At 45.7% G+C, this 20,487-nt stretch overlaps 3 protein-coding genes across 7 annotated transcripts in view; 2 read left to right on the top strand and 1 right to left on the bottom strand.

The window, feature by feature from the left end:
• Positions 1 to 44: 44 nt before the first annotated feature.
• SNX17 (sorting nexin 17) lies at positions 45 to 5,593 on the bottom strand. Its single transcript, XM_066266770.1, has 15 exons — positions 5,393 to 5,593; positions 4,894 to 4,968; positions 3,759 to 3,876; positions 3,216 to 3,280; positions 2,872 to 2,982; positions 2,688 to 2,778; positions 2,454 to 2,541; positions 2,150 to 2,219; positions 1,755 to 1,847; positions 1,459 to 1,662; positions 1,189 to 1,314; positions 952 to 1,029; positions 757 to 831; positions 634 to 675; positions 45 to 542 (listed from the first exon to the last, which is right to left on the bottom strand). The coding sequence occupies exons 1-15, from the start codon at positions 5,453 to 5,455 to the stop codon at positions 429 to 431; spliced, it is 1,413 nt and encodes a 470-aa protein (XP_066122867.1). The 5' UTR covers positions 5,456 to 5,593; the 3' UTR covers positions 45 to 428.
• Positions 5,594 to 5,660: 67 nt separating this feature from the next.
• EIF2B4 (eukaryotic translation initiation factor 2B subunit delta) lies at positions 5,661 to 10,326 on the top strand. Of its 4 annotated transcripts, none has more exons than XM_066266766.1 (13): positions 5,661 to 5,873; positions 6,248 to 6,291; positions 6,610 to 6,739; positions 6,942 to 7,145; positions 7,409 to 7,491; positions 7,684 to 7,775; positions 8,004 to 8,118; positions 8,316 to 8,392; positions 8,573 to 8,675; positions 8,943 to 9,070; positions 9,214 to 9,391; positions 9,796 to 9,976; positions 10,087 to 10,326. In XM_066266766.1, exons 1-13 carry the CDS (start codon positions 5,843 to 5,845, stop codon positions 10,284 to 10,286), a joined length of 1,566 nt encoding a protein of 521 aa, XP_066122863.1. In that variant the 5' UTR covers positions 5,661 to 5,842; the 3' UTR covers positions 10,287 to 10,326. The 4 variants fall into 4 exon arrangements, with proteins under 4 accessions (XP_066122863.1, XP_066122862.1, XP_066122861.1 ...); XM_066266765.1 differs by having other exon boundaries at positions 6,939 to 7,145; XM_066266764.1 differs by lacking the exon at positions 5,661 to 5,873 and having other exon boundaries at positions 6,139 to 6,291.
• Positions 10,327 to 14,118: 3,792 nt separating this feature from the next.
• Positions 14,119 to 20,487, top strand: part of GTF3C2 (general transcription factor IIIC subunit 2) — a 30,407-nt gene continuing 24,038 nt past the window's right edge. The window contains exons 1-3 of one of the 2 annotated variants that reach the window (XM_066266762.1): positions 14,119 to 14,252; positions 17,407 to 17,541; positions 18,553 to 18,614. The gene's annotated coding sequence lies outside the window, so the exon portion shown is untranslated. Of the gene's footprint in view, positions 14,253 to 17,406; positions 17,550 to 18,552; positions 18,615 to 20,487 lie in introns of both variants that reach the window. The other variant, XM_066266761.1, reaches the window with a different exon arrangement.

Genomic DNA, 20,487 nt, shown 5'->3' with positions numbered 1-20,487 from the left:
GTTCATGCTGTGACTGGAAGCAGGGGTAGAGAGGGAACCAGAGGTAGGCAGCAATCAGGCTGAGTTTAATGACAGGAAACTGGGCCAGACCATACACAGACCTCTGCCCATCCTCTTGGCCCATGGCCCTGAGGAGCCAGAAATAGCCCGAGAGCTGTGGTTCCTCCCCAAGGCAGGTAGCCATGGTCCCGTGGACTTTGTGCAAAACACTAAATGCTAGTTTGGCATTGAGGGCCAGCTCTGTAAAAGGGACAATCCTTTGTGCAGCCAGCCCAAAGGGAAAGGGAACGTAGGTTAGGAGGCCCCTGGCCGAGAGGAGAAAAGGGGAAGGTAGGAAGGAAAAGGCCCCCGGGTTTGGGGGATGCAGGCACAGGGCAAGTTTTTGAACATTCCTCTGGGGTAGAGGGCAGACATCCTAGCACTGGAGATCACAGATCCTCATCTCCAATGCCCTCGAAGGCGAAATTGCCGTGGACATCACTGGCACTGGCATCTGTGCTGGGACTGCCAATCCCCCGCAAGCTCACGGCACTCAGCTTGCTCTGTAACAAAGGCAGGGTGGGATCAGAGGGTTCAAGCCTCCCTGAGATCCCCTACAAACACCCACCACACAAACCCTCATGGGAAACTCACTGAGAGTTTGACCATGGACTCCCGGCTGGCATCAGGGGACTCCTGGGGAAGAGGAGGCAGAGGTGTCAAGAGACCTCACTGGGGACATGAAGCAAGTGTAGGGTATTGATATTTAACACTTACAAGCATTGGTGGGGATTTCACCGTTTGCTGGCTATCTGAGCGTCTCAGGGTGCCTCCTACCCGCCGGCGTAGCATCTGGGGATGGAGATACAAGACACTGAGAAAGGGCAGGATCACTTCCTTTGGAATCCCCCATCACTTACCTCCCTGACACCTAGGACAAGACAGGGAAAGCACAACCACTCAGCTGCTCACCTTCCTGATACTGCCGCCAGATTTCTTCACCATCAGTTCATCTACCATGGATTGCAAACAGATGCTCATCATGATAGCCTGAGGGCAACAGAAGAGCTCAGCCTGACTCGAGTTGTAATCCTGAGCCCAGCACCCCTAAGACAAGGGCTCCCACTCACATGGAGTCCTGGAAACCCTAGACTTGGATATCTAAGAGGCGGTGCAATGGGGTCCAGAGGCCTGAGGGTGGGCTCACACCTGGGGGCTGGTGATGGTGACCCACTGGAGCCGGTCCTTGCTCATGAGGTATTCAAAAGCCAGTTCCAGGCGCACCTCACCCCTGCCCCGGCCTGGGCTGCTTGTGCCTCCACTGGGCAATGGCACCTGGGAAAGAGGGAAATTAGGCTGAGTTCATTCTGACCAATCTGCCAGATTCTCTGACCCACTACAGCCCCCCCAGCCCATTCCTGAAGCTCAAGGCTTCCCAGGCCCCCATCCCAAAGGCCTCTCCCTCTTATTCCAACTCACAGAGGAGGTGACCCGCCAACACCGCATGCGGGTAACCCGGAAGGAGCCTTCACGAAGTTGCTGGCCAGGCAAGCGGAGCTGGAGGCTGAGCTCACTGTTGCCTGCGCTCACCACTACCGGACAGTCCTTCTCTGGGAAGTCAGCCACACAGGCATCGAAACACAAGTAGCCATAGTGCCGCAGAGTCTGGGCCAGCCGCAGGAACTGAAACCCAGTCACCACGTGGGGTGGGTCAGGACAGGAAGCAGGGCAGTTGGGAGAAAACAACCACTTGGAAGGAGAAAGGCAGAGCTCACCTCTTTCTTGGAGACCTTCTCTTGCAGAGATTTGAGTTGCCGATGTTGCTCCTTGGTTACCAGGATCCACCCACGCTCAATGTCTGATACTGTCTACAATTAAGGAGTGGGGGGAGAGGGGGGCTTAGGGGTCCCAGTCAGAAGTCCAAGGAAGAGTGTCCAGTTACCTCTATACAGCTTGAACCCTAGCGCCACACTCAACTATCTCTTTTGCAGTAAGTCCTTGACCATAACTAGCTTACAAAGTAGGGAGAGTAGATGTTGTGCCAGACACCCTGATAGTATTCTAGGAACTTCCCCATGAACTGGCAGAAGACATGCCAGGAGTTTTCCTGGCAGAGTGGGACACTGGAGTCACTTTCAGGGGAAGGGTTCTGAGGCAGCGCCAAGCTCACCTGAGCATAAAGCAGGTTCAGGCCAACCCGGTTCTCCATGACATCGTCATCATAGGCAGAGTCCCAATAACTGTGAGGCAAAGGGGTGGAAAGGAGTAATGGGGCTAAGCTGGGGTAAAGCAAGAGGTAGAATGGAATACGGGCAAAACAGGAACAATCTAGAACTATCAGACTAATGGTGGTATGGTGGGAGGAAGCTTGGGAAGCCTGGTACAAACACCCAGTGACCAGATTATTCGGTCTCAATACATGGCCCAGTAATTCAATCTAGCACCTCCCCCCCTCCTCCAAGCTCAGCCCTGACCTCTTTCTTAGCACAATCTTATACTCTTGACTCCGAAGACTGGTAACAGACACATAAGGCAGCTCAAACTCTTGCAACTTCCGTATAACTATGGGTTAAAACAAAAGAGGAAAATGTCATGAGACTCAAGGGTGGGGGTGAATCAAGAGGAAAGCCCTGAGGAAATGCAAGGGGGCAGACAGGCAAATTCACTACTAGAAGCACAGGGAAGCAGTAAAGAACAGAGAAACTCACAAGAAAAGGCTCCATCTTCTTTTTCTCGAACTAGAAAGAGACTAAAGTATCCGATCAAGTCATCTGGAAGATCCAACTTTGCAGCCACAGCCTGAGAGTAGGGAAGAAAAGTATAGCTTGTCATACTGGCTGGTTCCAATCACCCCCCAAACCTGGGCTCTGGGGTGCAGAACAAGCACCTCACCTCCAGGACATCCTCAGTCTGATCCGAAGTTAAAACATTGACCAGGACTTTCTGCCCGTTGCTGAGCAGCACTTCCAAGGAGACCTCTTCTGTGGGAACCTGCTGGGTTTCCTGGGAGTGGAAGGCACTGCTTTAACCCCTGTCCAACTCTGTCTAGGTCCCTCTGGTGTCTTTATTTTCAGTTGCTTAACTACAGGCTGGGTTTCCTTGATTTCACTGGTATAGCAGAAGTGCCATTCCATGAAAAATGGTGCCAGGATGACTTCTCTGCAGCCACCTCATTAAAGTGACATTGCCCTGCAGGAAGGCCCTTCCCTTAAATCCTGGTCCTACCAAAGCCTCACCTGTTGTGCTCGACGTAGGAAACTATTAAAGGTCTCACTGCTCCCAAGCAATGGGTCTTGACGAACTGTGGGGATGAGAATGATGTTGCAGTAATTTAGGAATCTTTCTTGGTAAGTACCCTCCCCAGACCTCATTTCTTGGGCTGATGGTGGCCTGTTACATCCCCAGCTGGTCTCATCTCACTGTTTGCATAAATTCTTAACCTGTCCCACCCAGCTGCCATCTAGTTGAGTTCAGTCTATAGAACTAGGGAAATAACGATGTCAACCAAAAACACATCAGAAGCAATTTAAGCTCTCCCCACCAAGCTAAACTGCTGTAAGACTATTTACTATTATATTAGAATTTCTCATAGATATTAGTGCCCAAGTTGCTTTGCTAGTATCTAGAGCATCTATGCATGCTACTTACTTTTTGCAATTAAATCCAGATCAGACAAGAAGCTTCCCATGTCTAGAATTCAGGACCTTCCACAAAACAGCTGTCTAGTCTCCCCCCTTGTCCTCAACATAGCCAGCCTCAAGTTCCCTCCAACCACTCACCAGCTTGCATGTACTTCTCTAACTGTTCTCTCCTCTGTTCTACCTCAGCAGGTGTCAAAGAGAAAAGCTTCTTTGGGGGAAATGCAGGAAGCACATTGGCCCCATACTCCTTCCGAAGCTATTTTAGAGAAAGAGATACAACCCTTCACATTAACATAGCAAACAAGAATAGGCAATCCATGCTCACAATGTTGTTTTGGACTCCCTTTCCCTTCCTCAGTCTCGCTTCCCAATCTAACCTGGTCATCTGGGGAACAATTCCTTTGGCAAAGGTAGTGTACCTTTGCCAATAGAGCCATTCATCTGTCTTAGATACATGTTCTTTCCTATCTTACTGTGTACAAGTCAGTCCCTTTACAGTGTAGGAAGGGTTTTTGTATAGGGTCAGGGCCTAGGGAGGCTCTTAATTATCTAGCAAGACTGTGTTTACTGAACCCTCACAGGAAGCAAAGAGCTTTATAAGTAAAGCTTATATGCACAAATAGTTAATAGTTAAGTATATTCATAAAGCATCTTGGGACTTATAGGGACTTTACAGATCAACAAGTCCATTTTTCAGTTGTAGAAACTGAGACCCAAAGAAATTAGGTAACTTGCTCAGGGTTGTACAACTAGGTATTAGCAGAACCAGGACTCTGAACTGAGGTAAACAAGAGTTCACAGTCTGATGAGAACGGAGAAACATTGCATCACGGATACATCAAGATAACTGGAACAGCTACTTACACTGAGATGAACCACAGAACATAGAAGGAAAACGGTTGGTTTGTGTGAGCAGGCAAAAGAATTTTAAGTTGCAACTAGATAATAGAAGGAATGTGCTTTGGCAGCAGAAAGGAGGGTGGGGATGAGGTCGCCTTTTCATGCACAGGCAAAGCTTGAAGTAAGCCAGGGGACAGAGAAGCAGGAAAGAGGGTGTGAGTATAGGGAGAAACAAAACGCAGACATTAAGCTTCTTAGGGAGTTCCCCGGAAATGTCAAAAGATAAGGTAAAGTCATAGGTCCTCCCCTGTAGCAGTGATTAAAGAGTAACTACAACCTACAGGAAAGGGATGAGGGAGGAAAATGGGAGACACTGATGCCAAGGGGTAGGGAAGGGTGTGACGCTGCCTCAAGGTAGGGGTGCTAGTCCCACCTGCTCGTGCAGCCCCAGGAGTTGGCTGTAGCGCACCCGACAGTGCAGGACTCCATTCACGTGAATGTTATAGGCCTGAGGACACAAAAGCAGGCAAGCATTTTAGGGTCGCGATCCGGCGACACCCCTCAGAACCCTGGCCGCAAAGTTGCCTGGCACAGCTCCGCCTGAGTAATGCGCCGAGACCTTGTTAATCTCTTTTCCCCAGGACCAAGTCCCAAAGCAGGAGGACCAGTCCTGGGGAAATACGGGAGCGTGTCGCAGTCTCTATTCATAAGAGACCAGTGACGCCCACCATAGCAGCCGCAGCCCAACTGAAGGCGACGCGGCCGAACAAAGGACCTACAGGAGCTGGAGCGACTTCTGGACGAATCTGAGACGTAACATAAGATCCCGGCAAGGCCGTCGGGAGTCGGCGGCCAGGCCTCGGAGGCCGCTCAGAGAAGACGCCGGCCCGTTATCCCCGCCCCTGCCCGGCCCGGCTCCAGCCGGTCCTCACCACGTAGGCGGAGCCGCCGCTGTCCCCGCTGCGGGACTCGGTTTCAGGAATGGAAAAGTGCATGTTCCCTGAAGCAGGGCCCAGCCAGGCACCGGACTGTGAGGGCCGCAGCGGCTTTGCACGCTCGCCTCCACTGCTCAGCGTGTCCTCGCAGCCTCATTCGCCATTTTGGGGGTGGGGAGGGTCTGCGATAGGAGGTGGGAAGGGCGGTGGGACGTCCGCTCCCGGGCGCAGCGTTCCAGCATGCTGGGAATTGTAGTCTAAAGGGCAGGAAGAGACTGCCGGGACTGGAGGACCCAAGTCGAGATGGTCCTCGTCGCTACCCGTAGGCCGGGCGGCGCGCCAGCGCACATCAGAGTGTAGTAGGCTAGGGGCTGAGCGCCGCAGGTGTCGGCCCAGGACGTGCTGTAGTCCTTGCGACCGTGGGGTCGGATCCTAGGACTCTGGGTGATGGCTGCCGTGGCTGTGGCTGTTCGCAAGGGTGAGTGTAGGGCCGGGGTGCACAAATAGGCATGCTAGCCGAGGGGCTCCGGACGGCCGCTGCTGGGCCTTGAGGCCCTCTGGGCCCTGTCGCTCAGTTCCGGCGCCACGCCGGTCGGCTCTGCCTCGGGCGCAGCCTGGAGCCGCAGACCGCCTGGTTACCGTGAGAAGGGTGGGTGCCCCACCTTTCCCCCTCCCCCGCCTACCTTTTGATCCTTCCGCTCACCGCGTCCCCACGCGAATCCTTGGCTCACCTTCCGCCTGCTGGCGGAGCCGTGAACATGCCGACCCATCAGCCAGCTGCTCCCTGTACGAGTTCCCTCAAACCCTCCCGGAGCCTCTCGGGGTCACTTTGTGCCCTGTTTTCTGATATAGACTCAGGATCTGGGATGAAGACGGAGCTTCCTCCTCGGCCTGGGGTAAGTGAGGGTGCCCTCCCAAGCTGCCCGTCAAGCGCTGCGCAAGAGGCTGTATCAGTTTCATTCCGCCTCGATCTCCATCCCTTTTTCATTTTCTTAGTAAAGTCAGGAGAATTTAGAGTTCTTATCGCTCTAAAGGTCTGTGACTGTGACCGTGGATAAGAACCTTCGTTCCCTGTGAGATGTAAACTTGTAACAGGTAACTGGTGAGAGTTAGGGAGCTTTAGAGACTTTACCTTCTGGGAATCTTGTGAGCGTCCAGTAGTGTTTATTTACCTCTGAAAAGGTTGGGGAAGAGCAGTATTTTATATGTTTTAGGCAGCAGGGAGGGAGATGACCCAAGAAGAGAAGCTGCAGCTGCGGAAGGAAAAGAAACAGCAGAAGAAGAAACGGAAGGAGGAAAAGGGGGCAGAAACTGATTTTGCTGTATCTTCAGCCCAATGTCAAGGTGCGGGAGCTTTTAAAGGACTGGGATGTCGAGCTAGTAAAAGGATGTGTGGCAGAGAAAAGGGGGAGACGGGACAGAGTTGGTTTGAGCAAGTGAAGTTCAAAGAAGTTTAGATAGAGAGGAAAAGAGAAGTCTTGCTGATAAGAAAGCATAGATATTGCCTGCCTGGGGTTGGGGCATCTCTTCTTTCTACTTTCAGTAGGCCCAACCAAGGAACTGCCAGGACCCGGCAGCCATTTGGGCACTACTGGGGAGAAAGTTCTAGCTGGTCGGAGTAAAGCTGAACTTCGAGCTGAACGGCGAGCCAAGCAAGAAGCAGAGCGGGCCCTAAAACAGGCAAGAAAAGGCGAACAAGGAGGACCACCTCCTCAGTCCTGTCCTAGCACAGCTGGAGAAACCCCCTCAGGTATCTATCTTCCTGTCACTTCAAGACCTCTGTTTGATTTTCATTCTTGTGTTAGCTTAGCTCTCATCTCCCATTTTTTGCTTTGGTTCCCACAATTCAAAATTGTCCCTTTAACCTTATCATACCCCTATTTCTTCTTCTCCCTTTTCCACTTCCCTCTGTCCAATTTTTCGTGATGTCTCTTACACCCTAAAAGTAAATTTCTCAGTATCACTTACTCTGTAAGTCTTACAGAGTCTTGAAAACATGATCATTATTTCTAGGAGTGAAACGTTTCCCTGAGCACACTCAAGTTGATGACCCCACAATTTTGAGAAGGCTGGTTAAAAAACCAGAGCAACAACAGGTAGGAAGTGGCTTTGGTGTAAAGGGTCTAGGGAGGTGGGGTAGAGGGAGGAAATGTACTTGAGGCAAAAATGAGACCCTGGAGAAGGATGAGTATTCGGGTCAAAGAAGTTTCACTGTTTACTTCCTTTCCAGCTTCATATCATAAGTTTTAAACTCTGGGCCATTGATTCTGTTTCCCTATTTTGTCAAGGGTCTTACACGAAAAGATTATGGATCCAAAGTCAGTCTTTTCTCCCACCTACCCCAGTACAGCAGACAAAACTCTCTGACTCAATGTATGAGGTAGGATCTTTTGTCATAATTTTTAATCTGAGAAGTTCTAGTAATTATGTTTTGAAAGTGTCTGGAAATTTGAGATTGGATCTGTGGGAAGAAGCATGAACACAAGGCAAAACTCTAGTAGAAATGGGGGTGTTTGTGCTAGTGAAGGAAGTTCCTTTTCATTAGGGGCAGGTGGGCAGTAAGTGCTCAAGCTCCCTTGCAAAGTGTGTGACACCGCCATCCCATCAGCATTCCATCCTCTGTGATCCACCCAGCCATGGTGCGACTCGGCCTGCAGTACTCCCAGGGCCTGGTCAGTGGCTCCAATGCCCGATGTATTGCCCTGCTTCGTGCCTTGCAGCAGGTATGCCTTGTCCTGTTCCCTCTTATGCTCCAGCCTCTCCTCCCCCAACAGTACCCCCAGCTTCTCTCACCCAAGTTAATTTCTGGGGGAAAGATAAATGACTCCACCCTCAGAACACTTTCCTCTGTGAAGCTTGCCTGTCCCCTTCAAGATCTTTATTAGGAGGCATTTTGTTGACTAACTTGTATACATTACAGGTGATTCAGGATTACACAACACCACCCAATGAAGAACTCTCAAGGGACTTAGTTAATAAATTAAAGCCCTATTACAGGTAAGGACAACCACTACAAGCCCACTCTTAGTTCTCTTAGTCCTTTTCTTGTATCCTTTCTCTTGCTCTTCTACCTCTTTTTCATCTTTCTGTTCTTTGTCTTCTTTTTAAAGTTTTTTTTTAAATGTGAAAGCTTTGTAAATTGTGAGGAGTTACACAAATGTAAGATGTTGTTTTTAGCTTCCTGACTTTGTGCCGTCCCCTGTCAGCAAGCATGTACAACGCCATCAAATTCCTTAACAAGGAGATCACGGGTGTGAGCAGCTCCAAGCGGGAAGACGAGGTGATGAGTATAAGGAATGAGCAAGGCATACACCTGGGGGTAGAGCTGTGAAACATTCAGGACTCCTAGGAGGGACAGCACAGCCATTCTGTCCTGGTCTGGGGTTGAGGAAATGGTTGGGCTGCCTTACTTGTTCTACTTTGGGGTCCCTTTTATATCTCCCCACACCCCTTGAACTCATCTTTATATACATATTCAGGCATCTGGCATGATCATCAAGAAGAAATGTGTCCATTTCTTGTTCCCTAAGCATCTTATTCCATTTAGGCCAAGTCAGAACTTCAAGTAGCCATTGATCGGTATGTGCAAGAGAAGATTGTACTTGCAGCTCAGGCAATTTCACGCTTTGCTTATAAGAAGATCAGTAATGGAGATGTGATCCTGGTATATGGATGGTATGGTCCAGATGCTATGGCTAAGAAAATTGGGGGTGGGGTGGGTGAAATGATCTGAAGAAGGGACTACTGTTCTTGCCATTTAGGAATGAGCTGACCATCAGCTAGTAACGTAACTGAATCCTCCTCTCCATTCACTCCAGCTCATCTCTGGTATCACGAATTCTTCAGGAGGCTTGGGCTAAGGGCCGGCGATTTCGGGTGGTAGTGGTAGACAGCCGGCCACGGCTGGAGGGAAAGCACATGCTGCGCTCTCTGGTCCGTGCTGGGGTCCCTGCCTCCTACCTGCTGATTCCTGCAGCCTCCTATGTGCTCCCAGAGGTGAGGGCAGAGAAAAGGAACTCCAAAGTTGGAGTAAAAGGGTTTAGTAGTATAGATATAATCCCACTTCCCAAGGATTATAATTATTTAGAAGTATTAGAATTGTATAGCTCGGTTTATATTTAATGGGAAAACACCTACAGCATGTTATAGCAGTCTAGCTATTAAAGAACATTATATTAAACTAGCAGCCACAAAAAGGGAACAGGACAAAAATAACTTCCAAGTTGAGTTTTCTTGTGGGAGGTACAGTGGGTTATTATTAGCCAGGTGTTTTCCAATAAGAGCCATCATTAAGATTTGTTAGTCATGGTCTTAATGTTGCTGTCCTGGACAGGAGTGGGGAATTTTATTCTGCATTGATCACAGATGACATTTTTCCTGTTCTCTACTCTCTAAAATAGGTTTCTAAGGTGCTATTGGGAGCTCATGCACTCCTGGCCAATGGATCCGTGATGTCACGGGTAGGGACAGCACAGCTGGCCCTGGTGGCACGAGCCCATAATGTGCCAGTACTGGTCTGCTGTGAAACATACAAGTTCTGTGAGCGTGTGCAGACTGATGCCTTTGTCTCTAATGAGCTAGGTAAGGAGGCCCAGGAGGGCAGAAGAGAAGGAATTGAGATTTGGGATAGGGGAGGTTGAACTACAACTTGATTTCTTAAAAGACATAAATGGATACACCTCCCATTGCAGATGACCCTGATGATCTGCTGTGTGAGCGAGGAGAACATGTGGCCCTGGCTAACTGGCAGAACCACGGGTCCCTACGGTTGTTGAATTTGGTCTATGATGTGACTCCTCCAGAGCTCGTGGATTTGGTGATCACAGAGCTGGGGATGATCCCCTGCAGTTCTGTACCTGTTGTCCTACGAGTAAAGAGTAGTGACCAGTGAGTGGGGGAGCACAGGGTCAATAAAGGACATACTCTCCATACTCAGCAACTCTGCTGCCTTTGTCTCTTTTAGCATTGCCACCACTTAGACTCCCCAACCCCTCTTAGCACCTGCTACCGTCAGACCTTTATGGAGACTCAGGTGACTAGTTCCACACCAGTGCTTTAGGGCCAAAGTGAAGGTCAATATGGAGACCAAAAACTATCCTAAATCAACCTTTTTAACAAGAATCTAAGTGCCTCTAAGCTAGATATGAGGAGGAATATAAGGACAAATAGGTCTTAGCTTTTGTATTATGAATACATATTATGTTAATTATATTAATAAGTATTTGGTATCCTTAGTATTGAGTACTTATTGTGTCAGAAACAGTTTTAATTCTTTATCCATTTATGAAGCCTTAACCTAATTCTGTGGAGTAACATTTTACAGATGAGAATACCGAGGCACAGAGAGGTTGTTTTCCAAGGTAACAGCTAAGGCACAGAGAGGTTAAGTTACTTGCCCAAGATAACACAGTAACTAAACCAGCATGTGAGCTCAGGCATTCTGGATTCAGAGACTGTATCTTCTAACTTTTATGCTACCTGCCATTAAGGAACATTCATCATGGTAGAGGAAAACAGTATCAACAGTACGAGATAAATTTTTCTACCAGTAGTATGAGCAGATTCCTGGTAAGCAACCAAGGGTGATGCCAGGAGATCTAGTAAGGTTGGGGAAGACTTCGACAGGTAACATCTGACCTAGTCCTTGCAGGATAAAAAGTTTCTTTGTTGGAAAAGAATGGGAAAGAGGAAATAGCTTGGGCACAAAGACAGAGTAGACCTTAAAATAAATGGCTAATTCCAAAGTATCCAGTAGTGTGGTGAGGCTAGAACTGAGGCTTATTTGGACAATGAGTGATAAAGCTGCAAAGGTAAGGTTGGGCCCAGACTCTGTGAGTCTCACCATTGTGGTTAGCTTAAAAAAATGCAGTCAACAACACAGTATTTGTGTTTTATTGAAAAATTTCAAGCAGCACAGTAGAGTGACCTATATAAAGATTTCATACCTATTCAGTGCAGTTCGATGTGGGCTCACGCACAGATTTTTTAGGGCTCCTTAGGTAGCTATCCCGTACAGAGCCTCTACAGACTCGCCACTGACTGATGGCCTACCAGAACGGGGTTTCTCCACCAAACTGCTGGTTTCCTTCAACTGCTTATCCCACTGAGTAATGTTATTCCTATGTGGTGGAGCTTTGTTATAAACGTGCCGATACTCACGTTGCACTTTGGTCACGGATTCGAATTTAGCGAGCCACAGAACACACTGAACTTTCCTCTGTACCGTCCACATCTCTACTGGCATGGCCGTGGGCTGCTCCGCTGTATACACGGTGTTACATCATCATCTGCGCATGTGCACATGCTGCTACATCATCCTACGGAAACTGGGAGAGTTTTCCTTTTATTTGGTGCAGATTTCACATTTCTTTCATCTTTTGTTGCTTTCCTGTGACTGGTCAAAAGTGCACCATGACTACGGACACACTGTATTTGGTTATTAAATTTCTTGTAATCAGAATTAGTCTTCCCCACCCCTATTTTCTCATGACATTGACTTGTTCCAGAAACCAGGCTGTTTCATACTGCCTCACATCAGGAGGCAAATAATGGCTGCCTGTACCACTTTCAGTGATGAGTGGGTCCACACATTTTGAAGTTTCCTAAAAAGTTTCATCCACTGATGATTGTTGCCCAAATTATGTTATCAGAGGATGCACAATGGTGATATTTTCCCACCTAATTCTATCATTCTTTCCACACGACTAGGTCATAATCTAGAAATAACTCATCATATTTTTTTCTCATCAGCTATTATTCTGAATTACAGTTCATAATTCAGAAAGGCAGGATGCTTCTTATGTAACGTATTTGCTGGTTTTCAGTAATTGATCAATAGTGACTTCCAATGGTGTACAATGACTAGTTGATTTTTTTTGGCTTTTAATCACTTTTTTAAAAAAATTATGAATTAAAAAAAATTGAGCATACCACTCAATCATCAAAATTAAGCAGAGGTTCAACAGGGTCATCTTGGTGCTTCAGAAAGGTAACTTGTAGAGATTAGAAGCAGTGAAACATCAGTTAAAAGATTGCCTATTCAAAATTACAAATGGTTCAGTAATTCTACTTCTAGGAATTAATGTTATCCATATAGTCCCACATTTGAAGTAACTTAGATGCAGGGTTATTTATGGCAGCATTGTTTATAATTGCAAAACACAAAACTACCTAAATACCTTTTAATATTAATAAGGTACTAATTATACTAAATATAATTAAATCCTAAGGAGTCATAACAAAGAATGAAGTTTTTTATGTACAGAATCAGAACAATCTCCAAGGTACACTGAGTTAAAAGAATCAAAGTGTGTGTAGTTGCTGTTTGAATCAAATGGAGGAAATATATATGTACTCGCATATATGTTTAAATACATAAAACATCTTGGTGGATGTTTTATGTAACAAGAAACTGCCAGTGTGGATGTGGTCTGGGTGGCTGGAGATAGATGGGAGTCTTCACTTTATACCCTTTCTATTTTGAATTTTGAGCCACGTGAATGTATTAAAAAGTAAATATGATTATTAATATAAAAAGATTTTGCAATTGTTCAAGTGAAAGATAGCCTAATCCGAGGCAACAGGAATAGAGAGGAGACAGATCTGTTCATTAAAGAAGCATTTAAGATCTGATGTATTGGGAAATCAATCCTCAAATGCACCAACTTTGCGCTCTCCAAGGAGTTGGTCCTAAGCCACAGAGCTGCCTTAAGCTCGTCCAAGGAGGTGCGTAGTGAAGAGGAGACCCTTTATTCCATAAGCAAGGGGCTTTAACGAGATATTATTTTGGAAGAGAAAGGGTTTACCCTACTACTTTACGTATTTATACATCCTGAATTCTCCGGTCTGTAGAGATGCATGAAACTTACATATAGCTTTAAAGCTTCAGGAAAGGGCAGAAGTTGATTACATTTTCTTCACCCGCATCCCACTTCCCAGTAAGAGAGTGGGGCAAAGCCAGAGTCTCACGTGAGTGTAGCGTCCCCACGTCAGGTTTTTCTACTCCTGTTCCTCCCCTTTCCTGTCCTTTTCCCAAGCCCCCTTTGCGTTTCTGTGTCGCGTCCATCCTTGACTTCACTAGCGGTTCCATCCGCAGGAAGGTGGGGGGCGGGACGGTGGGGGGTGGGGGTGGGGAGCGGAGGCCGGAGTTATCTCCTGGCCGCTGGCCGCAAGGATTCCTTTGTCTCCCAGTCTGTCTTCCACGCCTGGTTTGCAGGTAACGACTCACATCTGGGCCTGGCTGGGTTGCTCAGTTGGTTAGAACGTTCTCTGGACAGGGTTGCGGGTTCGATCTGGTTAGGGCACATACGGGAATCAACCGGTGAATGCATGAATGGGTGGCACAAAAATCAAATCGATGTTTCTCTATTTCTCTCCCTTCTTCGCTCTCTTTTTAAAAAAAAAACAACTCACATTCGGCCTGGCCCTGTCCGCTACAGGCCCGGTAGTGAAGGAAATCCAGGGTTCAACGCTGGGGAAAAAGAGTCTACTCGAGTGTCTCGTACAGGCCGCGTGGGAACCCGCCGGGGCGCGACGCCGTCACCACGCAGGCGTCAATCTTACCTTCCTGATACTGCAATTCCCATAAGGCCGTGCAGCGCCTTCTGCGCCGCTAAAGCCCAGAGGCTTCGGCGGCTCGGGAACTCTAGCCGCACTGCATTACGGAATACATAGTGTAATTAGGAAACGTCTTCGGGCACCAACTCCTCCACCAAGTTCACGTGTTTATCTTGTGCACCGGCGTCTGCTGCCGGGGTGGGGTATCAATGAAGAGTAGCTGCCGGGTTACGTCATAAAGCCGCGACCAGACGGGCGGCGCCATCTTCGAACTTGGACTTCCGGAAGGACTTTGGTGAGGGTGAGTGTACCGCCACGGGGTGTACTGGGGGCCCCGCGATTACTGCTCCTCCTTTTAGGGAGCATTGAGATTTTGGCTCCGCTATTTCCTCTTTGCACGGCATCGCGACCTCCAGTCCCTGGGCTGCTGCAGAAACCATCATGTTCCCTACTTCCCCGTAGTGGCAAGAGTGCATCCCCCATCTCTGCTAACCACGGGTCTTCTTCCCCTTCGCGGTGTCCGTACCACGACATCCTGTGTCCCGACTTCGGCGTGCTGACATTACCTCTCTCGACTTTACGCACCTACAGTAGTTCTCAACCTTAGAAAACTCATAAGTTTTCTAAGTAGTGGTGAAAGCTACTTAAACGCCTAGGACTGAGGGAGGCCAGGAGGCCACTCCAGTAGTAGATGTGGGTCAATCTCATTCTGCTATGTCCCAGTATCTTATTCGCTGAGGCTCTTCTAATCCTGAGGTTGTGCCTTGTGCGCTGCAACTTTATTGGCGCAGCCAAGGACCAGTTACTTTTCCCTGCCCACCCCTTTTATCCCGTGGCAAGTTGTCTGCTGGGGATGGCGGAGGTGACGACTTCAGCCCCACCCAGTGATAATTCACTTTGTTCAAGTAGAGTATGGCTTAGCCTTTTTGCCCAAGCGGCATATTATTACACAAACTTAAGTCATTCTATGCCATCATCTCTTTCTGCCATCCATTCTTATCCGCTATACTGTTATTTTTCTTAAGAGTTTTCTTTAAATTGCTTTATATTTAAAGTTTAAGTGCTTTTGTCCCCATCTTAGCAATATAGATGAACCCATGGGTTTCATGGGCTTGTTAAACTTTTTATACAAGTTAAAATAAAACCACAATTAGTAAAATAAAATTGTTCATTTTTGTACCACTAAAATCATCTTGCATACCACCATTTGTACTATAGGAATACTTTGGAAAACAATATGTTAGACCAAACTGAGTTTGAAGTAATTCCATATTTGAAAAACAGTGTTATCTATTTTCTTTGGCTGAGGAGGTCATGCAGGCAGTCTGAAGCATTTTAGGTACTGGACAAGGTGGGGTGCAAATGTAAATTTTTATAAACTAATACAGATTTATTAATATCCTTTACTTGTGTCCAAAATTTATATTGTGAAATCATAAATGGAAATTAAGCACCATACCCTGCTGTTGCCTTAAAAAGTGAATCTTTAAAAGGGATTTTTGCACCTAGAGAAGTTAATTGTTCATTCAACACAGGTTATTACATTTACCATGTAGCAGGTTCTGGAAACAATAGAAAATCAAATAGACAAGTTCCCTATCCTTTCAGGGACTGTAGATGTGAAATAAGTAAATACCGTTATCTCTTATCAGAAGAAAATTCCAGAAGGACTAGAGAGCTACATGTAAGATTCAAGCTTATTTCAAAAAAGTGTTAGAAGAAAATGAAATATCCCTGGTCAGGTGGCACAGTTATTTAGAGTATCCTCCCAATATGCCTAGGTTTGATCCCCAGTCAGGGCACATATAAGAATCAACCAGTAAATGCATAAATGAATTGAATAACAAATTGATACTTCTCTCTCACCCTTCCTCTCTCTGTAAAATCAAAAATTTTAAATTGATTTTAGAGGAAGAGGAAAGAAGAGGGAGAGAGAGACAGAAACATCAATCTGTTCCTGTATGTAACCTTTGCTTATCAGGACAATACTCTAACCAACTGAGCTATCTGGCCGGGGTTAGTCTAAAATCAATTTAAAAAATTATTTTTAAAAAGAGGAAAATAGCCTGACCAGTCGGTGGAGCAGTGGATAGAGTGTCGGACTGGGATGCCGAGGACCCAGGTTTGAGACCCTGAGGTTGCCAGCTTGAGTGCGGACTCATCTGGTTTGAGCAAAAGCTCACCAGCTTGGACCCAAGGTCACTGGCTTGAGCAAGGGATTACTCGGTCTGCTGAAGGCCCACGGTCAAGGCACATATGAGAAAGCAATCAATGAACAACTTAAGTGTTGCAATAAAAAACTAATGATTGATGCTTCTCATCTCTCTCCGTTTCTGTCTTTCTATCCCTCTCTCTGACTCGCTGTCTCTGAAAAAAAAAAAAGAAAAAAGAAAAAAAAATAGGTTATGTTTATGTCAGTGAGGTAGAAAATGCCTTTTTAAGTTGCAAAACAGAAGCCATAAAGGAAAAGATTGAGAAATATAATTCATAAAATTTAACTTCAGTTTAGGAAGAACATCATAAAGTTAAAGAATAATAGGTACAGAGGAGAAAAAAGAATAGTAGGTACAGAGGAGGAAAAATATTTGCAATATCAATAACCTATCTCCACAAATCAATAAGAAAAAATTAATTTACCCTATAGAAATATGGCAGATTATGTACATGCAGTTCATTAAAGACATACAGATAGCCAGCATATAAAAAAATTGATTTAAATTATCAGGTCAATGAAAATGAATAAAATAAGGAAGAATTCTTTCACCTATCAGGTTGGCAAAAATTAAAGATCGGGAAGGGAGTGGTAAAATAGTTATATATAGTTAGTGGGAATATAAATTAGGGTGTTTTTTTTGGGTTTTTTTTTTTTTTGTTTTGTTTTGTTTTTTGTATTTTTCTGAAGTTGGAAACGGGGAGGCAGTCAGACAGACTCCCGCATGCGCCCGACCGGGATCCCCCCCGCATGCCCACCAGGGGCGATGCTCTGCCCATCTGGGGCGTTGCTCTGTTGCAACCAGGGCCATTCTAGCATCTGAGGCAGGGGCCATGGAGCCATCCTCAGCGCCCGGGAGAACTTGGCCCCAATGGAGTATAAATTGGTTTTTGTTTTGTTCGGCAGCATCTATTAAATTTTAAAATACATACTCTTCAGATACTAAATCCCACTTCAGATGCTCATTCTAGAAAGATAATTTCTCATTAATGAAAAGATCTGTACTAAAATAGTTGTTGCAGTATTGTTTGTAATGGTATTATTTATATAACCCAGTTATCCTTAAATGGGAAATACCCAAAATTATAGTTCTATAGAACACCATACAGTAACCAAGAAGAATGAGATAAATATATGCATACTGATACAGAAAAATTTTAAGACATATAGTATAGAAGTTCTCTTGGTTGATCTCCATTTAACTTTCCTATGTTAATTGACATTTTCCCTTTCCTTTGTAAAGCATACAGACTGATGCCATGGCACACTGAATGCTGAAAGCCACAGAAACTTTTCTGCTGTAGGCCTGATCACTCTATCTCTGCTAGTTGAGTTGAATGCTTGCCAAGAGTCTTTGTATTGATTTCCGAATCTGTTTGTAAGTTGGTATGTCATTATATTTATATAATTGTGTTGTATATTTAATTTTAAAGAAATTTGAGTATGAAAGAATTATTGTCTCTATTAAAACTAAGTTGAAACATGGTGGATATATAGGTATTTTATTGTTATTTATATTCTACATATATTTATAAGTGTTCTGTATGAACTAAAAGTTTTATATAAATAATTCTAAAAAAGAAAAGCAAACTAAATTAAATGTTTTGGAAACACAAAAGAGGTGAGTTTGCAAATAAGCAAAAAAAAGCTGACAAATAGGTGTGAGTGAGACAATTGTAAAGATTAGGAACATTTGTAAAAAATCTGGAAGGTTATTGTACTTGAATTGCTTCTCAAGAAAGTAAGGTAAGTAGCCTCAATGCTTATGAGAAGTCAAGTTAAACATGACTGAGAAGTGTCAGTGGATTAACTGACCACAATTACTGACAACTTTTGGCTTCAGGGATGAGTTGGGGATAATGTTCTATTTAGGAGGAAGCAGAGTAATTAAAATGTAAGGGCAGACAACCCTTTCAAGAGTTTTACTGTGAGAGGGAAGAGGAAGATATTAGTTGGAGGAGGGATACTAGTTGAAGGATAATTGTATGGGGTGTTTAGATGAAAATAGTAAACGTATTTAAATACTCTTTGGAAGAAGCCCATGGAAAAGAAAATGATACATGACTCTAGTATTTTTAAGGGGTGAAAGGGGCCCTAGCCGCATAGCTCAGTTGGTTAGAGCATTGTTTCAAAGCGCAAAGGTTGCCAGTTCATTCCCAGGTCAGGGCACATACAGGAACAGATCAATGTTTTATCTCTCTCTTTCTTCCTTCTGCTCTCTCTAAAATTAATTAAGTAAACATTAAAAGGTGGGGGGATGGGGCTAGAATATTAATGTAAGGTGTGGCCTTAGAAGTGAATGAGGGAGGGGTTCAGATGCCTGGAGGGTTGGGCTGTTTAACAAGAAATTGAAGTATTTCCCATTTAATGGCTTTGGGTTTTGTTTCAGAAATCAGACAAAGTCATCTGCTGAGAACCAGTGGATCAGACATTGGAAGAGAGAGTGTGAGGGTAAGTAAGAGAAAAGTGTGATTGCTAGCACATGGGCAGCTTAGATGCATACAGTGGAGAAGATGGATAATTGGTTCATTCAGAGCTTGAATTTTGCCAGACCTGTGAAACAAAAAGATAGAAAAAAAGGAAGTTCTTATGTCAGTAAAAGTCTGATTAAAATAAATCTAAACTAGATTGCATGTAGCTGCCATAGGGAGGAATTGGAGCGATCAATGTATAGTGGTTAGATGTCATTGAAGAATAGATATAGCCCTGGCCAGTTGGCTCAGTGGTAGAGCGACAGCCTGGCGTGCAGGAGTCCCAGGTTTGATTCCTGGCCAAGGCACACAGGAGAGGCGCCCATCTGCTTCTCCACCCCTCCCCCCTCTCTTTCCTCTTTGTCTCTCTCTTTCCTTCCTGTAGCCAAGGCTCCATTGGAGCAAAGTTGGCCCGGGCACTGAGGATGGCTCTGTGGCCTCGCCTCAGGCGCTAGAATGGCTCTGGTTGCAACAGAGTGATGCCCCAGATGGGCAGAGCATCGCCCCCTGGTGAGCATGTGGGTGGATCCCAGTTGGGCGCATGCGGGAGTCTGTCTGACTGCCTCCCCATTTCCAACTTCAGAAAAATACAAAAAATAAAAAAAGAATAGATATAGTGATAGTAGTTGAGCAATCTAGCTATAATGATGGGAGGTTGTGATCAGTTAGTGAATGTCTTGGTGATTTTGGAAGTCAAAAGGTTTTATGTGGTGACAGAGTTCAGGATGTGACAGCATATTGATTAGCAGTGCTTTAGTTGAATGTTACAAGTTTAAAGGAACGAGGTTTTTACAAGAGGGGAAGCACTATTTGGCAACAGTGGCATTGGAGAGGAATTGAGAAGACACTGATCCCCAATTCTACCTGGGGTAAGTGGGATGTATGAGAATGAGCAACCTTCACTTGAGAGCCTGGAAAGCTAGAAATTTCACTTCCTGGAAATTTACCATCCAAGATTCTGAATGTGATTTAGATCTTGCCTATCAAATGTGCTCTTGAGCAACTCAAACTTGGACATAAGATTAGAGAGGAGAGACAGGATAGCAGGTATATAGTTTGTTGGTGCAGATTGTGGTAGTGGAATTGTTTTGGATTTGGGGGTCAGAGAAGGGTCTTTCCCATTTATGCAGTCACTTTTTTGGGGGTGTGGGTGAGAAAGTGAGACAGACAGGTAGGCAGGAAGGGAGAGAGATGAAAAGCATCAACTCATAAGTTGTGGCACCTTAGTTGTTCAGTGATTGCTTTCTCATATGTGCTTTGACTGGAGGGCTCCAGCCAAGCCAGTGACCCTTTGCTCAAGCCAGCAATCTTTAGGTTCAAGGCAGCGACCATGGGATAATGTCTATGGTCCCATGCTCAAGCCAACAGCCCTGCACTTAAGCCAAATGAGCCCACACTCAAGCCGGCAACCTTAGAGTTTCAAACCTGGGTCCTCAGCATTCCAGGTGGACATTCTATCCACTGTACCATCATCAGTCAGGTGACAAGTTTCTGATTGCAGAGGCAATTTGTTAATGGAGCCATCAGCTGTGGCAGGGGCTTCTTGATTCAGGAAATGGGTTCTCATCATGGCATAGGAGAGGCCATGTGGTTCTTGAATTAGCAGCTATAAGCAACTTTATAGTTTGACAAGTACTTGTTCCTAAACTGTTTTTCCTCCTAGCCCTCCCAGTGATCTTCTATGCAGGTGCTTCTCAAGCTTGAGTGTGCATCAGAATCTGAAGGGCTGCTTATAACAAGAGCCAGCCCCATCTCAGAGTTTCTGATTCAGTAGGTCTGGGGTAGAACTGGAAATTTTCATATTAACAAATTTTTGAGTGATGCTGAGGTTGCCAGTTCTGGGGGAACCACAC

The sequence above is a fragment of the Saccopteryx bilineata genome, chromosome 3, assembly GCF_036850765.1.
Source record: "Saccopteryx bilineata isolate mSacBil1 chromosome 3, mSacBil1_pri_phased_curated, whole genome shotgun sequence".
In the NCBI taxonomy this organism is placed as follows: domain Eukaryota; kingdom Metazoa; phylum Chordata; class Mammalia; order Chiroptera; family Emballonuridae; genus Saccopteryx; species Saccopteryx bilineata.
This window is presented reverse-complemented; position numbering and strand designations above follow the sequence as displayed.

Coding starts and splice junctions, on each gene's coding strand:
- EIF2B4 (XM_066266763.1), top strand. CDS start 6,154: ATGCCGACCCATCAGCCAGCTGCTCCCTGTACGAGTTCCCTCAAACCC. Junction 6,292..6,609: donor AGCTTCCTCCTCGGCCTGGG/GTAAGTGAGGGT, acceptor TATATGTTTTAG/GCAGCAGGGAGGGAGATGAC. Junction 8,119..8,315: donor TGCTTCGTGCCTTGCAGCAG/GTATGCCTTGTC, acceptor TATACATTACAG/GTGATTCAGGATTACACAAC.
- SNX17 (XM_066266770.1), bottom strand. CDS start 5,455: ATGCACTTTTCCATTCCTGAAACCGAGTCCCGCAGCGGGGACAGCGGC. Junction 1,848..2,149: donor TGAACCTGCTTTATGCTCAG/GTGAGCTTGGCG, acceptor CCTTAATTGTAG/ACAGTATCAGACATTGAGCG. Junction 676..756: donor TGAAATCCCCACCAATGCTT/GTAAGTGTTAAA, acceptor CCTCTTCCCCAG/GAGTCCCCTGATGCCAGCCG.